At 49.7% G+C, this 22002-nt stretch overlaps 1 protein-coding gene across 1 annotated transcript in view; it reads left to right on the top strand.

Moving 5' to 3' along the window:
• The first annotated feature begins 645 nt into the window (after positions 1–645).
• LOC111736132 (copine-5-like) overlaps positions 646–22002 on the top strand; it is a 42674-nt gene continuing 21317 nt past the window's right edge. Inside the window, exons 1-3 of the mRNA XM_023527528.1 lie at positions 646–806; positions 15019–15059; positions 15832–15878. Of these exons, the coding sequence (XP_023383296.1) occupies positions 712–806; positions 15019–15059; positions 15832–15878 (183 nt within the window). The 5' untranslated portion in view covers positions 646–711. The remainder of the gene's footprint in view (positions 807–15018; positions 15060–15831; positions 15879–22002) is intronic.

Below are 22002 nucleotides of genomic sequence, written 5' to 3'. Positions count from 1 at the left end.
CTGACACACACACACTCGGCCCGGTGCGCAGACCCCGCCCGCGGCCCCGCCCCGGCCCCTGCGGGCGCCCCCTCCGGCGCTCACTGCCCTGCACGCAGCCCGCCTGGGTGGCGGGAGGCGGTGGCTTCGGGCAGATTTGATTTTCCCGCAGCCTGGGCGCCCAGCAGCCGGAGCCAGAGCCGAGGAGGTGGCGCTCGCAGCCGCGTCCCCAGCCCCGCTGCCGCCCGCACCGAGACCCAGCGAGAGACAGCGCAGCCCCTGCGATCCGGGCTCCCGGCTGCCCACGTTCATCCATCTCCGCCGCCCGCGCTGCATCCGGGCCCCCCACGCCCCTCTCTCTCTATCCTGCACCCCGTCTCCTCCCCACGCGAAGCTGCACGCCCCTCTCCACGACTCCGCGCGTCCCTCCCGGTGCCCTCGCCCCGCGCCTCTCCGTCTCGCCCCGCTGCGCCCCAGCTTCCTGGGCACCTTGCCCCTCTCCGCTGGGCCCCCAACCTCCTCGTCGCGGCCCCCGCAACCCCTGAATCCGCGCCCCCCCTCCCTCCGCCCCGCTTCCCTCACTTCCCACGCCCCCTCTTCGCGCTCGTCTCTCCTCCCTTTGCCTCCCAGCCTTGGCTCCGGAGTTGGGGGAGAGCCTATGGTTTCAGTTGCTCCGGGGAAGGCTTGAATCGCGCAGGGATCGACTAATTTGGGGTGGGGGTGCGGTGGGCGATGGAGCAGCCCGAGGACATGGCGTCGCTGAGCGAGTTCGACTCCTTGGCGGGCAGCATCCCGGCCACCAAGGTGGAGATCACCGTGTCCTGCAGGTGAGCCGCCCGCTGGCCGGGTCCCCTTGTCCCGCCCATGGACCCCGAGCCCCGCAGTCCCTGCGGATCTGACCCTCCACCTCTGCGCACCCCTTTCCCGAGTGTCGTCGCCTTCAGGACGCCCCTCCTCCCCACCTCCAGTCCGGCAAGAGCCTCTGCCCAGCCGCGCAGGTGGTGGCGGCAGAATGGAAGCCAGGCTTGGGGTCGTATCCCGGAAAGTTTACACGCCGGGCTATTGCGGCGAGGATATATGAAGACACAGTAAAGGGATCCAGACACCCGAGTGAGAAACAGGAAGGGGGTGAAAGGCTATACCGGGGTCTTCAAGGCACAGGCTTTTTCTGGTCAATTCCTCTCCAAATCAAGAAGTGAGTGATCTGCCCCATCCGCCCGTCCCAGGCATGCCTAGCCTCTGCCTTTGTGCCCGCCCTTCCTCCCTTCCCGCTCCTTTGCCACATCCTCTCCTCTCCCACCCACTCACTGTCCTAGACCCCAGGCTTCTAGTCTTTCTTCACCTCCAACAGCAACGTTGACATTTGGAAAAGGATCAGATTTACTCATAGTGGCATAGATAACTGATCATTGAAAGTGGTACCATTAAAACAAACAAACAAACAATAACTTGGGTACAAAATCTTCAACCAAAGGATTAGAACAGCGTGTGGAATTTTAGAGTCCATCAGGGGAGAGGTGGGGTGTTTTTATGGGCTCTCACCCCAAAATCCTCAGTCATATCACACAGGTTTTGGGGCTAACTTCTCCATCACAGAGCTGGGTCTCCCTCAGGCACTCTTATCTGAGGAGAAGGCTGCTCCAGGCAGTCAGGGGGGTGCAGTTGGTGAAGGGAGGATTTTTCCCTAGTGTAGTAACCTTGTGGCTGGCCTAAGGTTCCCCTGAGACACCATTACCCTGCCCCAAATGACCCGAGTCCTGGCTGTGTCCTTGTTCCAAATCACCCACACCATCTTCCAGGCCTCTCTTTGATCAGAGCCTTTACTCACCCTCATGGCCAGCCAACCCTGTATTCCAGGCATTGGGAAGGTGTAGATAGAGCTAGAGGAGCTGGGCTGGGCTGTGAGAGAGGGAGGGATGTGTGTGTGTGGGGGGGAAGGCAGGGAGGGGAGGGTTTGAGGGTGAATGAGGATTGATGTCGAACTTAGCTGTCCCCTGTGCCAGGCTCCTGTGATAACTCCCATGTCTTCTCCATGGTCCTACACACAGTGCTGTCAGAATTATCTCCTAACTCCACTTGCATCTTGCCATTACTCTGCTGGGAGAATCCTGATGGCCCATTAGCTCTAGTCTCACCTCTCAGCCATCAACAGCAGCCATAGCCTGCTCTTTCTTTTCTAGCAGGGCACACATCCCTGTGCCTCCCTCCCAGTCTTCAATCATGCCTGTGTCAGAGCTGTTTCAGGATCCTCCCACCTCCAAGCCTCTGAACAGCCCATCTAGAAATCTCCATCTAGAATTCACCCCTTCTTCATCTCTGCCAGTTCATGCTCCCTCAACCCAAAAGGCCTGGCCTTGTGCTCCCCACTTCCAGCCATCCTTCTCACCCATGAGACAACCAGACCCTTGGGTCCTGAGTACTCACCTTGGGCTATGAGGTCACTCACATACTGAGCACTCGACCTCTGAAGACATCTCAGGTATGTAGACTTCATCCCTCCTCCTAAAGAAACTGTATAAGCGTTTGAGGGCAGGGATCTCCAGCCTGACTCAGACCCATCGACCCTCTACTCCAGTGGAGAATTGAGGAGGCAGAAGGCACACAGCACTGTGGCTTTGGAGTCAGACATCTTGAAATGGAATCTGCTCTACCACTTGGGGCTGACTTTGAGCCTTGGTTTCTCCCATTTGTCAACTGTAAATAATGAACCTGTTTTCATTGAGAAACCACATTTGCTGAGGTAGCTCACATGCTTGGAAGAGTGGCTGCCTTGTAGTAAGTACTCAACAAAAACTATTGGAGGAATTAACTTACAGGAATAGAGGATTGTGAAGTACCGAGCACACTACTTCTCACTTGCTTGGCACACAGTAGGTGCTCAATAAGTAGCTATAATGATTACTTGAAGGCAGAATGGTTGTGGCCCTTCCCATTTGCTCTCTGGAAGTAGAGATGTCAGACCTGTTGCTTAAAAGGTAACTAGGGATGGCATTTGAGTTTTGTGGGGGGGGATATGGTTCTGGGATCAACCCTGGTGTCCATTCCCTCTTAGGGGACATGATCCATCAGCTTGAGAAGGGCCTGACCCAGGCTGCTCCTGCTCTTCTGACATCCAGAGAGTGGGAAAGTAGATTTTGGTAGGAAGGGGTGAGAAGGAAGGAGTCACACGGAACAGAGAGGAAACAAGAAAACAATCTAGTTGGGCTTGAAATTATAAATTCATATCTTTGCCTCAACTTAGAAGAGAGGGATGGGGTGAAGAAAAGCAAGAGAGGAGGAGGATAGGAGGAAGGAGAGCTACACAGAATAGTTTTCTCCAGTGTATTCTACACTCCGTAGTCACCAATTAATGAGAACGAGTCCTTCTCCACTGTATCCTGTGGTCAGCACTGACTGGGCCCCAGGAGAGGAGGCTATGGGGTGCTCTTGCTGTGAGCATCTAGGGGACATCTGCTAGTGATCAGGGAACTACTAGTGGTAGGGTAGGCAGAGGGGTTGGTGGGGTAAGAACTCCAGGGGGCTTCAGAATGAGCTTCTGGGTTTGGGGGGGCAGTGTTTTAGGAAACTGGAAACTAGCATCCTGGGGCCCAGTTCCCTTCCTTCTCTGCTCCTTAGGAAGGTCCCTGCTACCTTCTGCAGCCCTAGGAGCTCTCTGCTTTTGCCTAAGGGAGGACCCAAACGCCTGTCATGCCTATCCTAGGGCACTGCTAGCTAAGCAAAGCTACCTGGTACAGGGACACATCTAAGCACCAGCGCAGGACCACAGCGGAGGCCCAGCCAAACCTCTGCTGAAGGCAGATCACAGTGGGATGGACATGTTCGGGTCCCTGCTGCAGGTAGGGTATCTCTTGGGCTAATCTGTAGTCTACTCCCAAGCAGTTGTTTATTGGTGAACTCAGGAGCCAAAGATCATAAAACCTCTGGTTGTTTGGCTCAGTGGTTAAGAAAATGGTCTGTGGGATCTGTCTACCTGGATGAACTACTTAACCTCTCCCTCAGTTTCCTCATCTATAAAGGTGGCATAATAATCTCTATCACAGTTAGGAGGATTAATCCATGAATAGTAATTTATGTTGCCTATTATTTGACACCTGAAAGTAAATAAAAATCTGTCTGCATAGCTGGGTCCTAGGGCTTGGGTGGGTCCTGGAGATCTGATCCATCTAGAGATTCTTATCCCCACCCCTCATCTTTATTGCCATATATTTGACATTTAGAGCTTCTGAGTGAGTAGGGTAGATGGTTTGTGGAACTAGATACCAGCAGGCATTGTAGGAAAGGTGAGCCACAAGCTTCTCCTTCCTCTCATGGTCTGTTCCAGACCTTTCTTAGCCTCCCTGCAGACTCAATCAAAAGTCACCTGTCCAGTGTCCTATTCTATAAGGGCTGCATTATTTTTCTAGTTTCTGTGCATCATCTAACCAGCCTGTTGGTTAGAAAGAGTGATTTGCATTTTTTACATAACAGGAAACCTTTGTACTTTCGCAGGGTCCTTTTGGAAGAAGTGATGCACACTTCCACATGGTGGGGCTCCTGAGACCCCCAAGGGAAAGCAAGGAGAGGGAAGTTCAGAGGCAGGCATTGCTTAGTCCTGCTGGAGTCTCTCAAGCAGCTGCCCTTCCCTACCAGCTGGCGTGGGTCTGGTGGGCAGCTGTTGCCTTTGCCCAGGAGATGTTTCCTGCTGTCTGTTCAGGTTGGCATTTTGCTGCCAGAGAGGCAGCCTATCTCAGGAGCTGTGCCCTGGGCCTCTCAGGAGGGGTGTGATTGGGCTCTGAAAGCTTTCCTCTGACATGCAGGAGAGGGTGGCTTTGGGGAAAGAGGAGCCTGTCAAAGCCGGTGCTAGGAAAAGAGGTCCATTCAGCTATTGAATATGCCAAGGTACTCTCTAGTGGAGCCAGGAGAATAATAACAGTGGGATTTATTGAGTGCTTACTACTTGCTAGGCACTTTACCTCTGTATTAGCCTGAACGCTGTGCAATCGCCTATACTCAACTATTTTTGACCTATTCAAATAGCAATTTGGTTCAAACTAAGATTATTGTATTAGTTTTCAGTTGCTGCATAACAAATTACCACAAACCTAGCAGCTTAAAAACAACAGCCTTTTATTATCTCACCATTTCTGTCGATCAGAAGCCTAGGCACAGCATAACTTGCTTCCCTGCTCAGGGTTTCCCAGGGTGAAATCAAGGTACTTGCAGGGGCTCTGATTTCATCTGAGGCTCGAGGTCCAAGCCAAGCTCATTTAGGTTGTTGGCAGAATTCAGTTCCTTGCAGCTGTAAGATTAAAGTCTTGTTTTCTTGCTGGTGTTGGATGGAGTGGCCCTTAGTTCCTAGAGGCTGCCCTCAGGTCCTAGCCATGTGAACCTCTCACAACATGACAGCTTACTTCTTCAAAGCCAGCAGGAGAATCTCTCCCCAGACAGCTGCAACAGAATCTTATGTAAACTAACAGTAGTCACTGGAGTGATTATCTCATATTCCCAGGTCCCACCCGTACTATAAGAGGAGGGCATTATGCTGACTTGTACATCAGGGGGGCAGGAATCTAGGGGACCATCTTAGAGTTCTCCTTACTACATTACTGTATCTTTTTAACCTTACAACAATCCTATGAGAGAAATAGTATTTTCCCTTTTTGCTAATTGGGAAATCAGAGCTCAAAGAGGTTAAAGAATCTGCCCAAGTTTGCACAGTTAATACCTTCTAGAGAGTGGGGTTCAAATTTAGTTTCCTCAAACTACAAAGCTTTGAGGGTTTCTTGAGGATGAGAATGTGAGTTTCCATTAGGATCATGGTAGGGACCTGGGTACCACTCATGGTAAGTGTAACCAAGAAGTAAGTGCTTTCCTCCAGGGATGAGAGAGGCAATGTTTGTTCAGGGATACCTCTGGTTCTGGGAAGCAAATCCAGAACTGGAGGAATCTCCATGGAGCAGAGATCAGAGAGAATCACAGGATGGCAGCCAGCCTTCCATGTTATCCAGACCATATGGTGGTAGCTTACTATCCCTCCTCTCCCAGTCCACAGTTCTCCCTGCTCAGAGGCAAGGCCATTACTGGAGATGAACTACCATTGAGAAAAGGTGGGGAAGAGGTGAGGGGAATAAGCCTGTAAAGCTTTGGGGCACAGGCGAGTCAGCTTAAGTTAGGAATGCTTCAGTTGTAGGTAACAGAAAATCTGATTGTGGCTCAAACCTGAAATACATTTATTTTTCTCAGATCACAGTGAGTCTGGAGGTAGGTTATCTCAGTGCTGGTTTGTAAGCTCACTTTTTCATCAAGGACCCAGCTATCTTTGCACTCTGCTATCATTCAGTCTTAGGCTTCATTGTTACAAAATGGCTGCCTGTTCCAGACATCACAACCATATCCAAAGATAGGAAGCAAGCCATAGGGCCAAAGGCCTCTCTTTGAAAATTTCTTTTTAACTGGAAAACATAATCCCACCCCTCAATCTCTCTTCTATTTCAATGGCCAAAGCTGGGTCTCATGTCCAACACTAGACTAGTATTTTAGTCAGTTTGGGCTGCCGTCACAAAATACCATAGACTGGGTGGCTTAAACAACAGAAATTTATCACAGTTCTTGAGAATGGAAGTCCAAGAGTGGTACCGGCATAGTTGAGTTTTGGTGAGGACTTAGTTCCTGGCTCTAGATGGCCACCTTCTCGTGTGTTCTCACACGACAGAGAGAGAAAGAGAGAGCAAGCTCTCTGTTGTCTTTTTTTAAGGGCACTAATCCCATCATGAGGGCTTCACCTTCATAACCTCAAATAACCCTAATTACCTTCTAAAGGCCTCATCTCCAAATATCATCACATTGGGGCTTATAGTTTCATTGTATAAATTTTGGGGGTACACAATTCAGTCGATGACAACGAGGATTCTGACTTGAGAGTGTCTGCATCAGATACCTGAACCAGTGTGGATTCTGTTAGCAGGACAAGAGTGAGGAATATTTGCTAGTAGACAGCCGTTGACTCTGCCACAAGGAGGCTTTCCGAGTTACCTATGGTCTACTTGAGCTCCTGGGGATACACGAGGCCTAGAGTTTGGCATCTCTGAGGACTAGCTCCTCATATTTTCCTGCAGTCAGTGGGACAGCCAGTGTTAAGTGACTGGGGACTGATTTTCCAAGCACGGTTTAGCTGGACCCCTGACTACCTCTCTTCTTGCCACTTTCCTGGGCATGAAAAAAAGACTTAGTGTGATTTCAAAACATTGCAAGGTACCTCTGTCCCCTAACGTCACTCGCCTGTGCTGGTCTAGCATAATGCACGAAGGTTCTAATGCCTTCGGGTCCTGAAGAATTCTGGGCAGGACACTGAAAGTCAACACAATTCCTAACTTACCTTCTCTGGAACCTTGGCTGGGTCATTTAAGTTCTCTAACCTCAGTCTCTCCATCAGTAAAATGGGAGGAACTACTACTGGTCCTGTCCACATCCTATAGGATTGTTAAGAAGACAAGAGATATCTTTGTGAAGTCCTGTAAAAACTGGAATGTGCTTAAATAAACTTAATAATGATAATAGGTACCAATAACTGAACACTACTGATACATCTATTCATTCAATAATTAATATTGATCCTCATTTGCTATTGAGCAGCTTCTCTGTGCCAAGCACAGTTCAAAGTGCTGAAGATATAGTGGTGAACAAGATATACAAACTCTCTCCTCTCTAGAACTCCCACTGGCACTGGTGGTGGGGAATATAAACAAATATACACATTTTTTATTAAATAATGTCTAATAGAAATAGGTGTTCTGCAAATACATTTGTGGTTGTTGGGGGCGCCTTAGATAGAATGGGCAGGTGACATTGAGCTGCGATCCAAAGGATGAGAAAACCATCTGGGGAAGGATCTGGAGGGAAGGTGATTCAGATAGGGAGAATAGCAAGTGCAAAGGTCCAGTGGCAGAAAAAACCTTTGTATGCTGCAAAACTGCAGAGAGGCTAAGTGGGGTTGGAGCAGTGTGAGATGCGGGGAATGGAGGAGGATGAAGTCAAAGAGGAAATGGGGGTTGCAGATCATGGCCTGTGACCCACACTAAGGAGTTTGGTTTATATTTGAACAGCAGTGTGTGGGGGAGGGTGTGGTTAAACAGGAATAATGTGATCTGATTGGCCTAAAAGTTTTCTCTGGTTACTGTAAAAGAATGGACTGGTGGGGGTTGGAGAGAGATAAGAATTGAAGTACTTTGCTAGGTAGGAGGCCACTGTAGTGTCTAAGTGAGAGATAGTGGTGATGGTGGCATGAGAGAGTGTAGACAGATTCAGTATGTGTTTTCGAAGTAGAAACCTTTAAGACTTGATGAATGGGGCAAGAGAGAGGAAAGGGGAAGAGGAATCCAAGCATGCTTCCTACATTTCTATTTTTAGCTCTTGGCTTCACAACAACTGCACAAGGCAGTTATGTGACCCCATGCACAGATGAGGAAACTGAGGTTAAGAAGCTTGTCCAGGGTCACAGAATTACGGTATGGCCCTGGAGATTCCAGCTTGGATGCATCTAAGGCCAGAGCTCATGCTCTCTTCCTTTGGCCATGCAGCATGGGAGGGACAATTATTACAATAATTAATAATAATAAAAATGCAAATAGCCCCAGGAAGGAGCACTCCATAAGCCATGTGAAAATTGCTTTTTAGACCTTGGTGAGGAGACTTGGCAGGGAGACAGCACACGGGTGAGGAGCAGCATCTGAAAAGGGAGATGGGCGAGTGCCAGGGGCTGGGTGCCAAGGTCCTTTCCTCCCCAGCTCCCTTTGTGCCTTGCCTCGGATTACTTCTGCCTGTTAGGCTGGAGAGCAGAGCAGGAAGAGATGGAAAGCCCCCCAATTCTTCTCTTCAGTCGTTCCTCTGTGAGCAACTCTGATGGGACTGGGGGGCAAGAAACACAGTATGAGAACACGAGGGACACTTTTGGCGGGAGGGACTTTGGGAACCCCTGGGTTTCGGTATTGCATATGCTTCCCATGACATGTCCAGACAGGCTAGGGCTTCAGAGTTCAATCTCAGTGCACTGCTTGGCAAACTGGGTGACACTGGGCACACTGCTAGCCCCAACTGCCTTGCCTGTAGCAAGGAGTGGTGTCTACCTCCTGGCATTGATATGTTGGGTAAATAGGGTGTCACAGATTAAGTATCCAATGAAAGATTTGATGCAAGTTATGTCTGTGATTAATGTCTTTCCTCTTCTACCCTCTTTACCTGTCTGGGGGGTTGGCCAGATGTTTGGTGTTCGATTGCTTCATAGAGAAGTAGAATGTTGATGATGGTGGGCCCCTCAGGCCTAAGGATCTCTGTGTACCTCCTCAGGGTACCTGTTTCTTCCTAATGGTGGCTCACCTGTCCCCAGTCTACTCTTCTCAAGGAAGGCCTTACAGCCAGATGGGCAGCAGTGGGCAAGGGCATGCCAACGCTCGAGGTCCTGCTCCAGCCCAGCAATAGGGAGCAGGGAGGAGAACATGGGGGATCCCAAGAAGCCACTTCCTTCTCCACAGGCCTTTAGTGAGCACTGACTGTATGCCAGCCTCTGGATATCAATTTATACTATTCGGTGGACTCTATCCAAACTGTTTTGCATATATAAACTCTGTTAATTCTCAGAAATCCCCTAGGAAAGAAGGACTATTACCCCGCTTTACAGATGGGGGAGACTGAGACACAGAGAAGCTAGTGAGATCATACAGCTAGTAAGGGACAGAGCTGAGTTTGGGACCCAGCCGTGAAGCTCCAAGTTTATACCTTAACACCCTATCTTTTCCCAGAGGGTGGAGGGATGCTTAGGGAGGGTTGTTGGGAAGAAGATAAACCATCTTTTCTTAATTTTTTTAGCCTCATGAAACTCATTAGGAATCTGATGAAAGGTCTCTAAAAAGAATGCATCCATATGTGTCAGTATGTCACATTATGCTTACAGTTTCAGGGGGTCCATGGGCCCTACTAATTACCCCTGGTCCAGGATAAGCTGGAGGCGAGTACTCTTAATGTGCTTATTTCTGTGCTGTAGTCAGGGTCACTGCTGAGAGCATCCATGCAGCATTTATGGGCTTCGTTAGCGACAAACGCTGATGTGCAATGAGTTCACCCAGTAACTTAGCTCAAGAGCAAATGTGTCTCCCTTCAGACTGGGGACCCTGAGGGCAGGGCTGTGTGTCCTCCTCTCTCTGACTGTGGAGCCTCAGTTTCTACTCCCAGCGTTTTTCCTTTTTTCTTTCTTTCGTTCTTTTTCTTCTTCTCCTCCTCCTCCTCCTCCTCCTCCTTCTTCTTCTTCTTCCTCTTCCTCTTCTTCTTCTTCTTCCTCTTCTTCCTCCTTTTCTTCTTCCTCTTCTTCCTCCTTTTCTTCTTCCTCTTCTTCCTCCTCCTCCTCCTTCTTTTTTTTTTTTTTTACTTCCGGCTTTTTAAATTCTCCCAGATAGGAGAGTGTCACCATTAGGCTCCCTCCTTTAGCACCAACCAGAAGCTCTCATTTCGGCCTTTCCAGTGCTTTCTCCCTTTGCTGGGGCCACGGAGACTTCTGACCTTGTCGTCCAGTGCGTGGTCACTGAATTGGAAATAATTCCTTGCGGTGTGGGGGTGAAGGAAAGGGGCCCTTAGTTGTGCTTCCCTGGCCTTGATTTGAGGAACAAAAGAAGCCAATCTCCAGGCCGCCGAGTGGACAGCTGAAAGGTTTTATGCTCTTTTGGGGGAAATATGCATTTGGCTGTTGGAAAAAATTTCTCTTTGAGCTTTCCAAAGACAAGAAATGGAGAAAAAGCATTTATGGTCTGGTCTGTCTGTGCCCTTGTGGTTCAGGCCCTGCTTTGGGGCAGAAGACCTGGTTTCCTCCCCCCGCAGCTTCTTACTGGCTGTATGTCTCTGGGCAGGTCACTCACTGTCACTGAGCCTTGGAGTCCTCAGTGGATGGGGGTGAGGATCATCTAAGAGCCCTCAAAGGCTGCACATGTTGTTATAGTGGGGTAAGCTGAGGCACTAAGACCTAGTGTCCTGAATTGTGGTATTTGGACCACTGCAGTCAGAAAGTGTGTGTGTTTGGAATGTGTGTGGCTTGTTTAAACATGGCTTCTGGGGCCCTATCTAGACCTATAAAATCAGACTCCAGGAATGGGGCCCAAGAATTTGCCTTTTTATAAGTGGGGTCAGGGCAAAATCCCAGGAAGTAAGAGGCCTATTGCTCATGGGGTAAAGCAGCCATCTCAAGACCAAGAGAGCAGGTTCATTGGGCCCCAAGGCATCTGTCAGGACAGGCAGTTGGGGTGAGGCATAGATGGGGCAATTATGGATGAGGTGAAGGATCAAAGAAGTGTATAGGACACAGGAACTTAGGCAGAGGGGCAGAGGGTCCTCAGGGCTGAGAGGGAGAAGGGAAGGGAGGCCAAGGGGGGTGCCTTAGGCTGAGATGAGGGGGTCGCTTTCAGCCAGTGAGGAGATTCAATGTGTACTTCAAAACAGGGCACTTGGAGTATGTATGTTGAGGGTGGTCTTCCTTGGACTGGTGAGGGTAAAGGTGGCTTATATCACCCATCCTATCTCTCTTTTGTCACAAAGTGAGGCTGAGCACCCACCAGGGGTGTGGCTGCTCTGCTCAGTACCTGGTCAATGATGACTGACCCATCTGACAAGCCTCCCTGTGTCCAAGTGCTCCACAGCAGTCCTGAGGGAGGAACTGCGTTTAGCCCCACTTTACAGATGGGTAAACTGAGGCACAGAGCTGGAATGTGAATCCAGCTCATCTGACTGCAGTCCATGCATTAACCATTGGCTCTCCAGCTAAGAGGAGGTATAGGGCTTAGTCTTGAGCATGACCAGGCACCATGCTGGTGGAAAGAAAAGGGCCTCAGCTCACCTATCTGGCCATTGTTTTGGTCTTCCTTCATTCATCCAATTTGTCAGGCCCCTGCTCTGAGTCAGATGCTAGGCTAGCCTGAGGCAGAGGTGGGGTACCTGCCCTGGAGGAGCACGCAGCAGGTATGAGAGACAGATGCACCCCTGATTTTGCAGCCCAGGGTGTGCTGAGTACAGTAATGGGGTCCCCTGAGTCAGAGGGTTGCACACTATAGGCCAGAGAGAACTCAAGGGAGGGGAGAGGAAGTGGCTGTTGGTCAGTGCCTGTCTAGGGAAGGCAAAATCGAGGAGGAAGGATAGGAGTGGATTTAGAAGGGTGGTAAGGATGATCTCAGCAGTGTGGAGGGAAGAGGGTTTGTATTACCCTTGGGTGTGTGGCCAGGATGACTCTTGCCCTAGGATGCAGTGAGAGTCCTGAGGTCACTGGACAGGGAACCACTGCAGCTAGGAAGCTGGAATCTATTTCTTATTTCAGCTGTGTGCCTCTCTCCCAGCTGGGAGGTCCAGCGGAGCCAAGAAAAGCCCTGTCTGCTTCTCGTTAAAGATAAGGTGCTCGTGTTTTCTCCCTCTCCCTCCTTCTCTCTTTCCCTTACACACGTGTGTGAAAATGCGCATGCACGTGCGCGCACGCGCGCACACACACACACACACACACACGCACGCACATGCACACACACCCCTGGACAGAAATCCAGGATCTCACTCTCTTTCTCACTAGCCTAGACATGACTGAACATGAGTTCCAGGTCCAGACTTAGAAGAGACCCAGACCTTGGAGAAGTCACTTTCGTTCTCTGAGTCTCACATTCCTGATTTATAAAGGAATTATAAAAGGTGACCTCTGAGGGCCCTTCTAGCTTGAACCTTCTAAGATTTTATGCATTATAGAATTTCATTATCGAATTCAGAGGTAAACCCTAGTACTTGCTTTAGTAGAGAAGTCCTGCCTCCCCTCAACCCTCTTTCTTACTTTCCAGCTCCTCACCATGCCTCAGGTTCCACAACTGTAGTAGAGTTATCTTTGGTGTTAGAGCAAGACAGATGCTCCTGCCCCCAAACCTAGCACACTGCAGGAGGAGGTCAATCCAGGTATAGGTCAGCCTACCTCGGTGTGGATGAGCCTATATAAAGTGGTATCTTACCTGTAGCCCCTGCTGCCTACTTTTCAGAGTTGTCTTGTGAATCATTTCCTCTGATGCTCATTGCTGTAGGCTGGGAGATTTATCAGATGGTTTCCAAAGTGACAGCTGTCTGGGAGCAGGTCTGGTGATGGGGACCAGCAGAGAGATTGTGTGTCTATGGGATCATGGAGGGCTAGCTGGGGATGATTGCCTCTGGGGAGAGGCCTCTGAATGAAGAGACTGGAGTGGATAAGGAGGATTTAGGGATCTCTGTCTTAGGGACGTCGCTGAGAATCTGCTCAAGGACTGGAGCTGGTTGATTCATGAGCACAATCTGGGGCCTCCCCAGGCAGCAGGGGATGCCATGTGCTGGCACCAGGTTGCTACTGCATCTGTTTGTCTGTCAGTTGGCCTTTGGCTCCCACATCAGGATAAGGAGTGTGGGCAGTTGGGTTGACTTTGGGGTCAGGTTACCCAGACAGCCTGTCACTCCTGATGGTTTTGGTGATGGTAACCCAGGGTAAGGCCTCCTTCTAGACCTTGCTGTGGGGAGTGGCCACTTCCTGCCCCTCCCTGGGCCCCAGTCTCTATCCTCAAGGAGACAGAACACATGATCCCAGGAATCCATCCAGCTATGACATTTGGAGTTGGCTGTCAGGAAGCCATATAGACCAGTGTGGAATGTTTCTCCTCTCTGGGAAAGGGATTCAGGGGGCACTGGGGCCTGTGGGGGAGTGTGGGAGTAGAGAGAGGAGGCAGAAGACCCCTTTGGAAGGGAGGTAAGAAAAAGCTGAGAAGGCTGGCAAGGGCAGAGCTTAACTCTAAGGCAGTGTAGGAAGAAGTGAGTAGCTCCCGCAGGCAGCGGGGCTCATAGGAAGTCTCTTCAGGGATGGGGCATGAGGCGGGGAGGCCTTGCCCAGTCAACAGAGTCTTTAATGAGCAGGTTTCCTGGTAGGCCCCTGTCCTGTCTGGTCCCTCCAGAGAGACTGGAGCAGGCCTTGGGGCTGGGGCTGGAGCAGGGAATGAGAAAGCTAGGTATTTATCCCCCCACTCCTGCCCATCATTGGTTGAAGACTGTCCTCTGAGTGTAAACTTCCTGGTATTTGTAGTCCCGCCTGCCAGAGGAAGCCCTCAGGAGAGAAGCAGTAGGAAACCATGGATGCGTACAGGAATTGGGAGGGCCAAGGAGACAGGGCAGGGCCTCAACAGCCTTCAAGGCTGGCACTGTTGTCTGTATTGTAAGGATGGAAACAGAGGCTCAGAGAGCTGAGTCACATCCCGTGTTGCTAACTTCCAGCAGCAGGTCACTATAGAATGAGGGACACCAGATGTGCAAGACATATCCTTGCCTGATCTCCCAAGGCCTACACGTCCAACACTTAGGCCAATGCCTGACTCATCACTGGGTTCAATGAACTGAAGCTGTGACTACACAGAGGCAGGGCAGAAGGGTTCAGCACCTGTTCAAAGAACTCTCAATCCCAAAACGTTGTGTCTGTCATCTTGCCATAGTGCCTTCAAGTCTGATTATCAGGGCTGTGTGTTAGCTGTAGCCTTGACCACAGAAGGACCCTGTTCAAATGAGTCTGCATCCTCTGGGAGATATAATTCATTAATCCATCAGCACAGCTGAGACGATTGAATAAACTGGCTGTCAGCAAAGCCCTGAGAGAATGGGACCCTGGATGTATAAGTTTTGATTGCTTGATTTTATTTTATCTTTTTGAGAGACAGAGATGTGGTAAGAGGAGAGTTTCTAGAATAAGCTAAGACACTGGGCACATTGAGATTTGACCCAAGAGCAAGGGGCTGCAGGATCCAGGGTATCAGAGCATGTGTGGCGATGGTGGGGGTGGGATATAGGGAGCCGTACTCCTTAGGAAGCAGAGCTGAGGAACCTCCAGTGCCTGCCCTGTGAGCTTTAATGAGTGCCTAATAAGCCTCCCGCTCTTCCTATGTTGCCCGAGGCCAGGCCCAAGGCAGCCTCCGGGTCTCAGTAACAGCCTGAATCTTCCACGATCCTCCTTTCCTGGGCTGTGCTAACTTCTCCTCTCTCACCCTCTTTCAGGAACCTTTTGGACAAAGACATGTTTTCCAAGTCCGACCCACGTAAGTCTGCTCTGATAATAATAAGTAACACCACCCATGACATTATCTGGCTGATTGTAGCAGCCAATACTCGAGCCCTCACTGAACGCTAACTATGTGCTCGGCACCGTTCCAGGTACATCAGGGCTGTTTAACATTTCACCCTTACTGTCTGGAAGAAGAACTGGGGCATCTGACCCTTCCCAGTCCCTGTACTTGTGAAGCCTCAACACAGCTGAGCCACTTGGGAGGAAGGGGTCAGAAGTTCTCAGTCCCAGGGAAACTGGTACATTTAAGAGCCCCAGTTGGCTGTGGTTTGGGGGAATGAGCACTGCTTCTGGAGTCTAGCCCGGAGCAACGCCTCTTAAGTATGTGACCTCAGATAGGTCGTTGGCTTCCTCTGAGCCTCAGTTTGCCCAACAAGGAAGTGGGGCTGATGACTGTAATAGGCCTTCTGAGGCTGCCTTAAGCCCTAAAGGGATGATTTGAGTTTCAGATGCTCTCCGCCATACCTCTGCCACCCCCTCCTCCATCATGCACATCTGTCTACCTGCCTTACACTTCACACTTGCTCTGGCCTTAATGCAAATGGCCCTTGACCCCGCTTCCCAAAGGGTACTCCACACAGACATGCCTACGTTCTAGGCCCCCTTCTCCAAGCTGACCCCTCTCCCCACAGAGCCAACACTGTTACCCAAGCCTAAGTCTTTTGAGGCGAGCCTACCCCTCCAGGGCCCTCCCCACCTCCCTCTTGGCTGGCGTGTTAACCCTTTTTTTTCTCCTCTCCTCATAGTATGCGTCATGTATACTCAAGGGATGGAGAACAAGCAGTGGCGGGAGGTAGGTACAGCCCCTTTCCCACCCGGGAATCACCAGCCTGTCCCTGACTGTAGTCTGCTTGTTCATCTGTCTCTGGAAACGTCTCGCCTGCCGTTTCTAACCACAATATTGGCGTCCCTAGGAAGGATTGTAAGGTGTACGGAGGGTGGAGTCTTGTCCCTGCTGTCTAGGAAGAATCTAATGGTGGACAGGAAAGTTTTTGCTCTCAGGGAGCCCCAGTCTGAGGGGGAGACACAGCCCACCCTCAGGGAGCCCCTGTCTGAGAGGAAGACAGAGGGAGTCCAGGCCCACCAAGATCTTTATGCTCTGAGACATAGGTACAGCATCTAACAGCATTTCTCACCACAGCTGTCTTCTCATGGTTTCTGACTAATGGGAGCACTCAATTAGCTGGTTCCCCTGACCAGAAACCTTCAGTGACTCCCCTCTGCTTTGAATCAAGTCCCCTTAGCCTGGCTTCCAAGCTCAGCCAATAACCTAGGAAGTCCCTTCCAGATGACGTGATTAGAATAAGAAGAGCCAGTAAAACGTCAGTAACTTAGGCTTTATTATGGACCCTCATCTTCCTCATTGATGGCCTGGCCGGAGCATCACCTGCCCTGCTCCCCGTCCCCACCAAGGTGTGGCAGGAGCAAGTGGCCAAGGGGTGAATTTTGTCTATCAAATGTGTGAGAAATACTTCCAAGGGGCTGAGCTAAAGTTTACTTTTTCACCCTTTCCAAGATGCTACACCTCTTAAAAGCAAAAACCAGATTGCTGGGAAAATGTTTAGCCTATTTAAATGAACTAATTACTTCTGAGGCCTTTTGACTAAGCTTCGTAGAAAGCAGGAATGTGCTAATGTCTTAATGATTCATTCAGGAACGTCTGGAGCATCCTCTTTCGAAAGGCACTGCTCCGCTAGCCATTAGTTACATTCTGTCATTGAGAATTGTCTCCGTTTGGGTTAGGGTCCCCAGTTGTCCACGTTGCATCTTGTTACCACAGGCATCGCAGCGTGGAACACAGAAAAGATGGGAGGCCCTGGTGTCAGATGCACCTGTGCTTCACTCCTGGCTCCACCCCTTTCTGGAGGTGGGACCTGGAGTAAGTTGCTTAACCTCTGTCTCTGTGCCTCATTTCCTGCATATGTAATATGGAGATAACACCTACCTTGTAGTGGGGCAAAAGAAGATGGGGAGGTAATATGCCTGGTGCGTAGTAAGTGCTTGATAAATATCATTTTACAGCATCATCCAGAGTGTTTGAGGCCTGGCTGGCCATTCCCCCATTTCAGTTAATATTTGCAACAGGAAGCATTTATTAGATGCCGGGCAACAAACCAGGTGCAGGTGGTGGGGAGAGAGGGAGAGATGGTCAGAAGAACAGAGCTTCACCTAAACACCAGCTGGAACTAGGGAGTTTGCAGCCTGGGAGGGGAGATTCACACGCATGAATAATCCTAACAGGAAACAGTGAGAGGTATCTGTGAGAAAAAAAAAGGGAGTTCAGGGGAAAGTTACAGCCATGTTTGGCTAAAGCACTTTGATAGCTCATTGGATTTTTAAAAATGGAATTTGACTAAACACAAGCCATCTGGCTAAGGGGTGTATGATGTGGAGAAGAGAAGGGTGTGGGTCGGAAGGAACTTCAGAGATCATTGGGCTCAAGCTCATTATTCTATGGAGAGGGGCGGAATCATAGCACTAGACCCCAGTGCAGTGGGAGTGTCCACTTGGAGCAGCTGGGTCTCAGTGAAGCCCAAGGGCGATAGTACATGGGTCCAGCAGCAAAGATTGTGACGTAAGCAAAGGCACGGAGGGAGGCCAGAATGAGCAGGTCAGTCCAGGTCCTGGGTAGCTGGGAGACGTAATAAAGGGCTATTTATAAAGGAGTAAGCAGGGTTTAGGGAACCAATGAGAGGTGATGAGTCATGGGTCTGGCAACAGTGGGAGGCCATTATTACTCCTAGACTTAGGAGGTAAGGGGGAAAGGTTCTCCCAGTGGGGCTCCCGGACAGGAGCAGGGGCCCTCAGTGGAGGGACATGGTCAGCCCGGACAACCTCAGTCTCTTCCCACCCCCAGCGCCTCCCATTGGTGGAACCCCACTGGAAGACCCGGGGGTGGCCTTGATGTAGTCTACACGGGTCAGCCTCTCAGGCACAGAGCAGGGTGGGAAAGGGCAGGAGTGGATCCAGAGGGGCAAACAGAGACCTCGGAACAGACAGCAAGCAGATGAGCAAGGCTGGCGTTTAGAACGTGAGGCTGGCAAGATATGAGAAGAGGCAACGGAAGGGAGCTCATGGCTGTCGGGCTGAGGACAGGTGGGGTCATGGGGTCAGAATTCAGAGCAAGAAGATCTCTAGAGATGAAGGAGACTGATCCCATTTACGAGAGGCAATCAGCACCATGCCCAGCCTTCAGGGGTAACAGTGGCGGAGCTCAGCCACATGGGTACTGTTAGAGATGGGGAGAATTCTCCACCTTTTTGAGTTCTTGGACTAGTAATAAAATTGACACAAGACCAGATTCAGATTAATGGGAGAAAAAACAATTTGATATGTGTGCATGGGAGATCATAAATGATGATGCTCTCCAAAATGATGAACCAGCCATCTTTTTGTACCTTTTAGGCAAAAAAAAAACCAAAAACAAAAAACAAAACAATAAATTTGTGAGGAAATGACAGGACAAAGATACTTAGGTTTGGGTGCTCATTACTGAGAAATCTAAACTGAGTTTGGGCTTGGGTAGTAAATTAGTAAAGGAGTAACAGCTTTATTTATGTAAAATTTTTTGGCCCTGGATTCCCTAACTCTAGTGATAAGAGTTTCTCAGCCCCGCTGAAGTAAGGATGGCACCTTTCGCAAGGGAGAATTATCTCCTGCATTCCAGGACTTTAATTCCAAGTAATCAATAATAAATATGCCATTGTGGGATATTTCGGGGCAGCCTGTCGTGGGCCCCAACAGTACTCCTAGGACACAGGCTTCAAGCTATTTCTGGAGAAGGAAAGATGCACTCAAATATATCCAGGTCCTACTTCTTTGCCTGATTCTCTGTGACTTGCAAAGTATTGGGAATGGAGAATTTCAAGAAAAATCTGGATCCATCTTTAGGGAACTGTCCCTGGGATGGAAGACTACCTTTGCAAGTAAACAGAAACCGATTATCACTACTCTACCTGCTAGTTCATTGCAAAATGCCCATTAGCGGACTCTTGGCAGAGAGATAATAATCCTATGACCAGAGGGAGTCAAGTGCAGGCACAGCAGTTTCTCCAGGCAGGCCCAGGCCCTGGGTTTGCACAAGGCTGCAGAACAATGAAAGCTGCCAGGTTTCAGCTGATTTTAACCAGTTGGGTCATTTTAATGTCTTCTGAGACAGCTCCATCTTCCCGGCACCGAAATCTGTCACCACATTTTAGGAAAATTGACTCAAGATGTAATTTTAGCCCAGGAAATCAGCACTATTTGCATCAAGGCTTGCTAGGGCCTTCTGCATATCCCAGGGAAGGCATGATTGCCAGGTAGGAAGAGTCCTAGAAGCGCCTTTTCTGGGAAGGGGGACATAATAGGGAGGGCTTCTTGGTTCCCCATTTGAAAAGTGTTTGGAGTGATCCTTGCCTTTCCTTTGCCAGGTGCCTGTCCTGGCCTAGGGCCCCCTGGAAGGGTAGAAATGGGTATCCTGGAATCTTGCGGTGTCCCGCTGATTGACCCACACACACCACCTGCAGGGCACGTGGCCCCGGCCAGCTCGCCGGTCCCTGCCAGAGTGCTCTGGTGCTCCGTCCATTTCTGGGCAACCTGGGCCTTTTGCATATTTTAACACCAGCTGGAAATGACAGTTCATCTCTACACATTTGGAATGATATCCTCAGAGCACCTTGATGTGTGCCTCCACATAACTTTTACTCAGTGCGCATGTGTTGGGCACCTACTGTGTGACAGGGACAATGCTGAGGACATAGAGGGAGACCAGAAGTGTCTACAATCCGGCAGAGCTCACTTCCAGGGAGGTAACAATAACAGCAATAGTAATGCTAATGTTAGACGCTCGTATAACAGTAACATGCCAGACTCTGTTCTAAGCATTTACATATAGTAACTCATTTAATCCTCACAACAACCCTGTGAAGGAAGTATTATTATTATTGTTATTATTGTTATTGGCCTCATTTCACGGAGGAGGAAACTGAAGCACAGAGAGGCTAATATGAAAGTGGTTTCTAGAACAAAAATTGTAGTCTGCTTGTTTATATATATATCATGTATATGGAGAGAGAGTTACATATAAAGGGCAAAATTCCACTCATTCCTAATTCTGCCCTCCTTCGATGTACTAAGTAAGTTGATTTTTCTCTTCCACATGTTCTTTCCCTCAATATTTGAAGATAACTCATGGAGCCCTGTTAATTTGCTTTTGACCAGACTTAGAATGTAACCATTTCTATCAGTAGTTACTCTTTATATCACTGTCTCTTGTCCCTTTACCAGTCTGGGCTAACTCCCTGGAACACACATCCATTCATCAATGTTCTTCCCCAAGTGTGTGTCCTGCACCGTCCAGCCCAACTGTCAAGGGCTGGCTCCCTCCTCGCAGGGACTTGAACTAGACAATCATACTCTTCCCTAGGTCTCTGCATTCTGTGTGTCTGTTTCTGAGGAGTATACATCTGTCCATGCTATCTAGTATTCCACTGGCCTTTGTGACAGGTGCCTTTGACTTATTTCATATTAAGTTTGGGGGCTCCTGTGTCTTTCCAACATGAGCTGCTGTTCAGACAGGATACCCTCAGCTCAGACTTAGCAACTGAGTTTTTGAACTTAAATGTGAGGTTTTACATTTATCTCCATTATGAGGCACTTGGTAGAGTCAGTCTGTGAAGACCATGTTACATTACGATTGTGCATTCAGCATCTTTGTTCTGCTTCCTGGTCCTGGGTCAGTTGTAGTCATCATCTACATGAGTGTTAAGCGGCTGAATGGATGGAACGCTGTGGTCCTCCACCAGAGAACTTTTCCCAGAGTGACCTCAGTTCTCTAGTCAACCGTTGGGGTCTGCCATTCAGCCACCTAGGATCTACATAACTTTGTTATAACCCATCCCATATTTCTCCATCTGGTTCCTAAGGACATCATGAATAACAGTCATCCAACGAATGCCTTGTCAGATGAGGCCCTGAACTTGACGTCTAAAACCCTGAGTTCCTATCCCATTTCTGATATTTAATATGGGACCTGGGTGAGGTATTTACTTTCTCCAAGTCTCAACTTACTCATATGTAAAATGGGGTAAGGAGACCTTGGGAAGACTAAGATAATGCTTGTGAAAATGCCTGCAAATTTCAACTGCAATGTGACATTGCCCAGCTTGAGCACTTGGGTGTACCATCACAGGGGGAACGCCCACAGTTGGAGACTCTGTGAACTGAACCGAGTCTGCCCTCACGAAGGGTACAGAGTGACAGCTATCATTCCTGAATATTCAGGCTTCCTTTAAAACCTAAGTCCTCTCCTCAGCCTGGTCCTCCAGGACCTGGAGTCCAAGGAGTGAGGGCTTCCAGGAAGAGAGGAGCTTGAAGGGAAGTATCCCAACCCTGTATGGAAGGGTCCCTCATCAGGGGCTTTTCCAGGAAAGGCCAGACCCAGGGATACCATCAGTGCTGTGTCATGTCCGACAGAGCACTGTGGCATGGCATACAGGCCCAGTGTGGGACCCCCCCGACTCCCTGCCTCTCCAGAGCCTTTGTTCCTTCCTGGTGTCATCCGGGGCATCTCCTCTCAGTCTACCCATGAAACCCTGCCTCTTTGGGTGGTGGCCTTTTTGGCTCCTGTCCCCTTCCAGATCCCGTCATCTTCCCTGCTCTGGCTTTGAAGGTCACCCCATGCTCACCTCTAGCCAGTGTCCCTTCTCTCCCCACTAGCTTCTCCTGAACAGAAAAAGGGCTTTTCCTTGGTTCCAGTGGCTCTCAAAACCGCAGCTCAAGGATTCGCCTGTTCTCCAAGCCTCAACTTCTCAGCCTGGTGTTAAAGCCTCTCCCTCTTTGACTACCATCAAAATGGCCACAGGAAAGGAACCACTGATTTGGCCCCTGCTGTGTGCTTTGCTGGCTCATCCCTAATGCTGCATTGACCTGTAGGG

The sequence above is a fragment of the Pteropus vampyrus genome, unplaced genomic scaffold (assembly GCF_000151845.1).
Source record: "Pteropus vampyrus isolate Shadow unplaced genomic scaffold, Pvam_2.0 Scaffold18, whole genome shotgun sequence".
NCBI classification, from domain to species: Eukaryota; Metazoa; Chordata; class Mammalia; order Chiroptera; family Pteropodidae; genus Pteropus; species Pteropus vampyrus.
The sequence above is the reverse complement of the archived record's forward strand: the minus strand, read 5'-3'. Positions and strand labels throughout refer to the sequence as shown.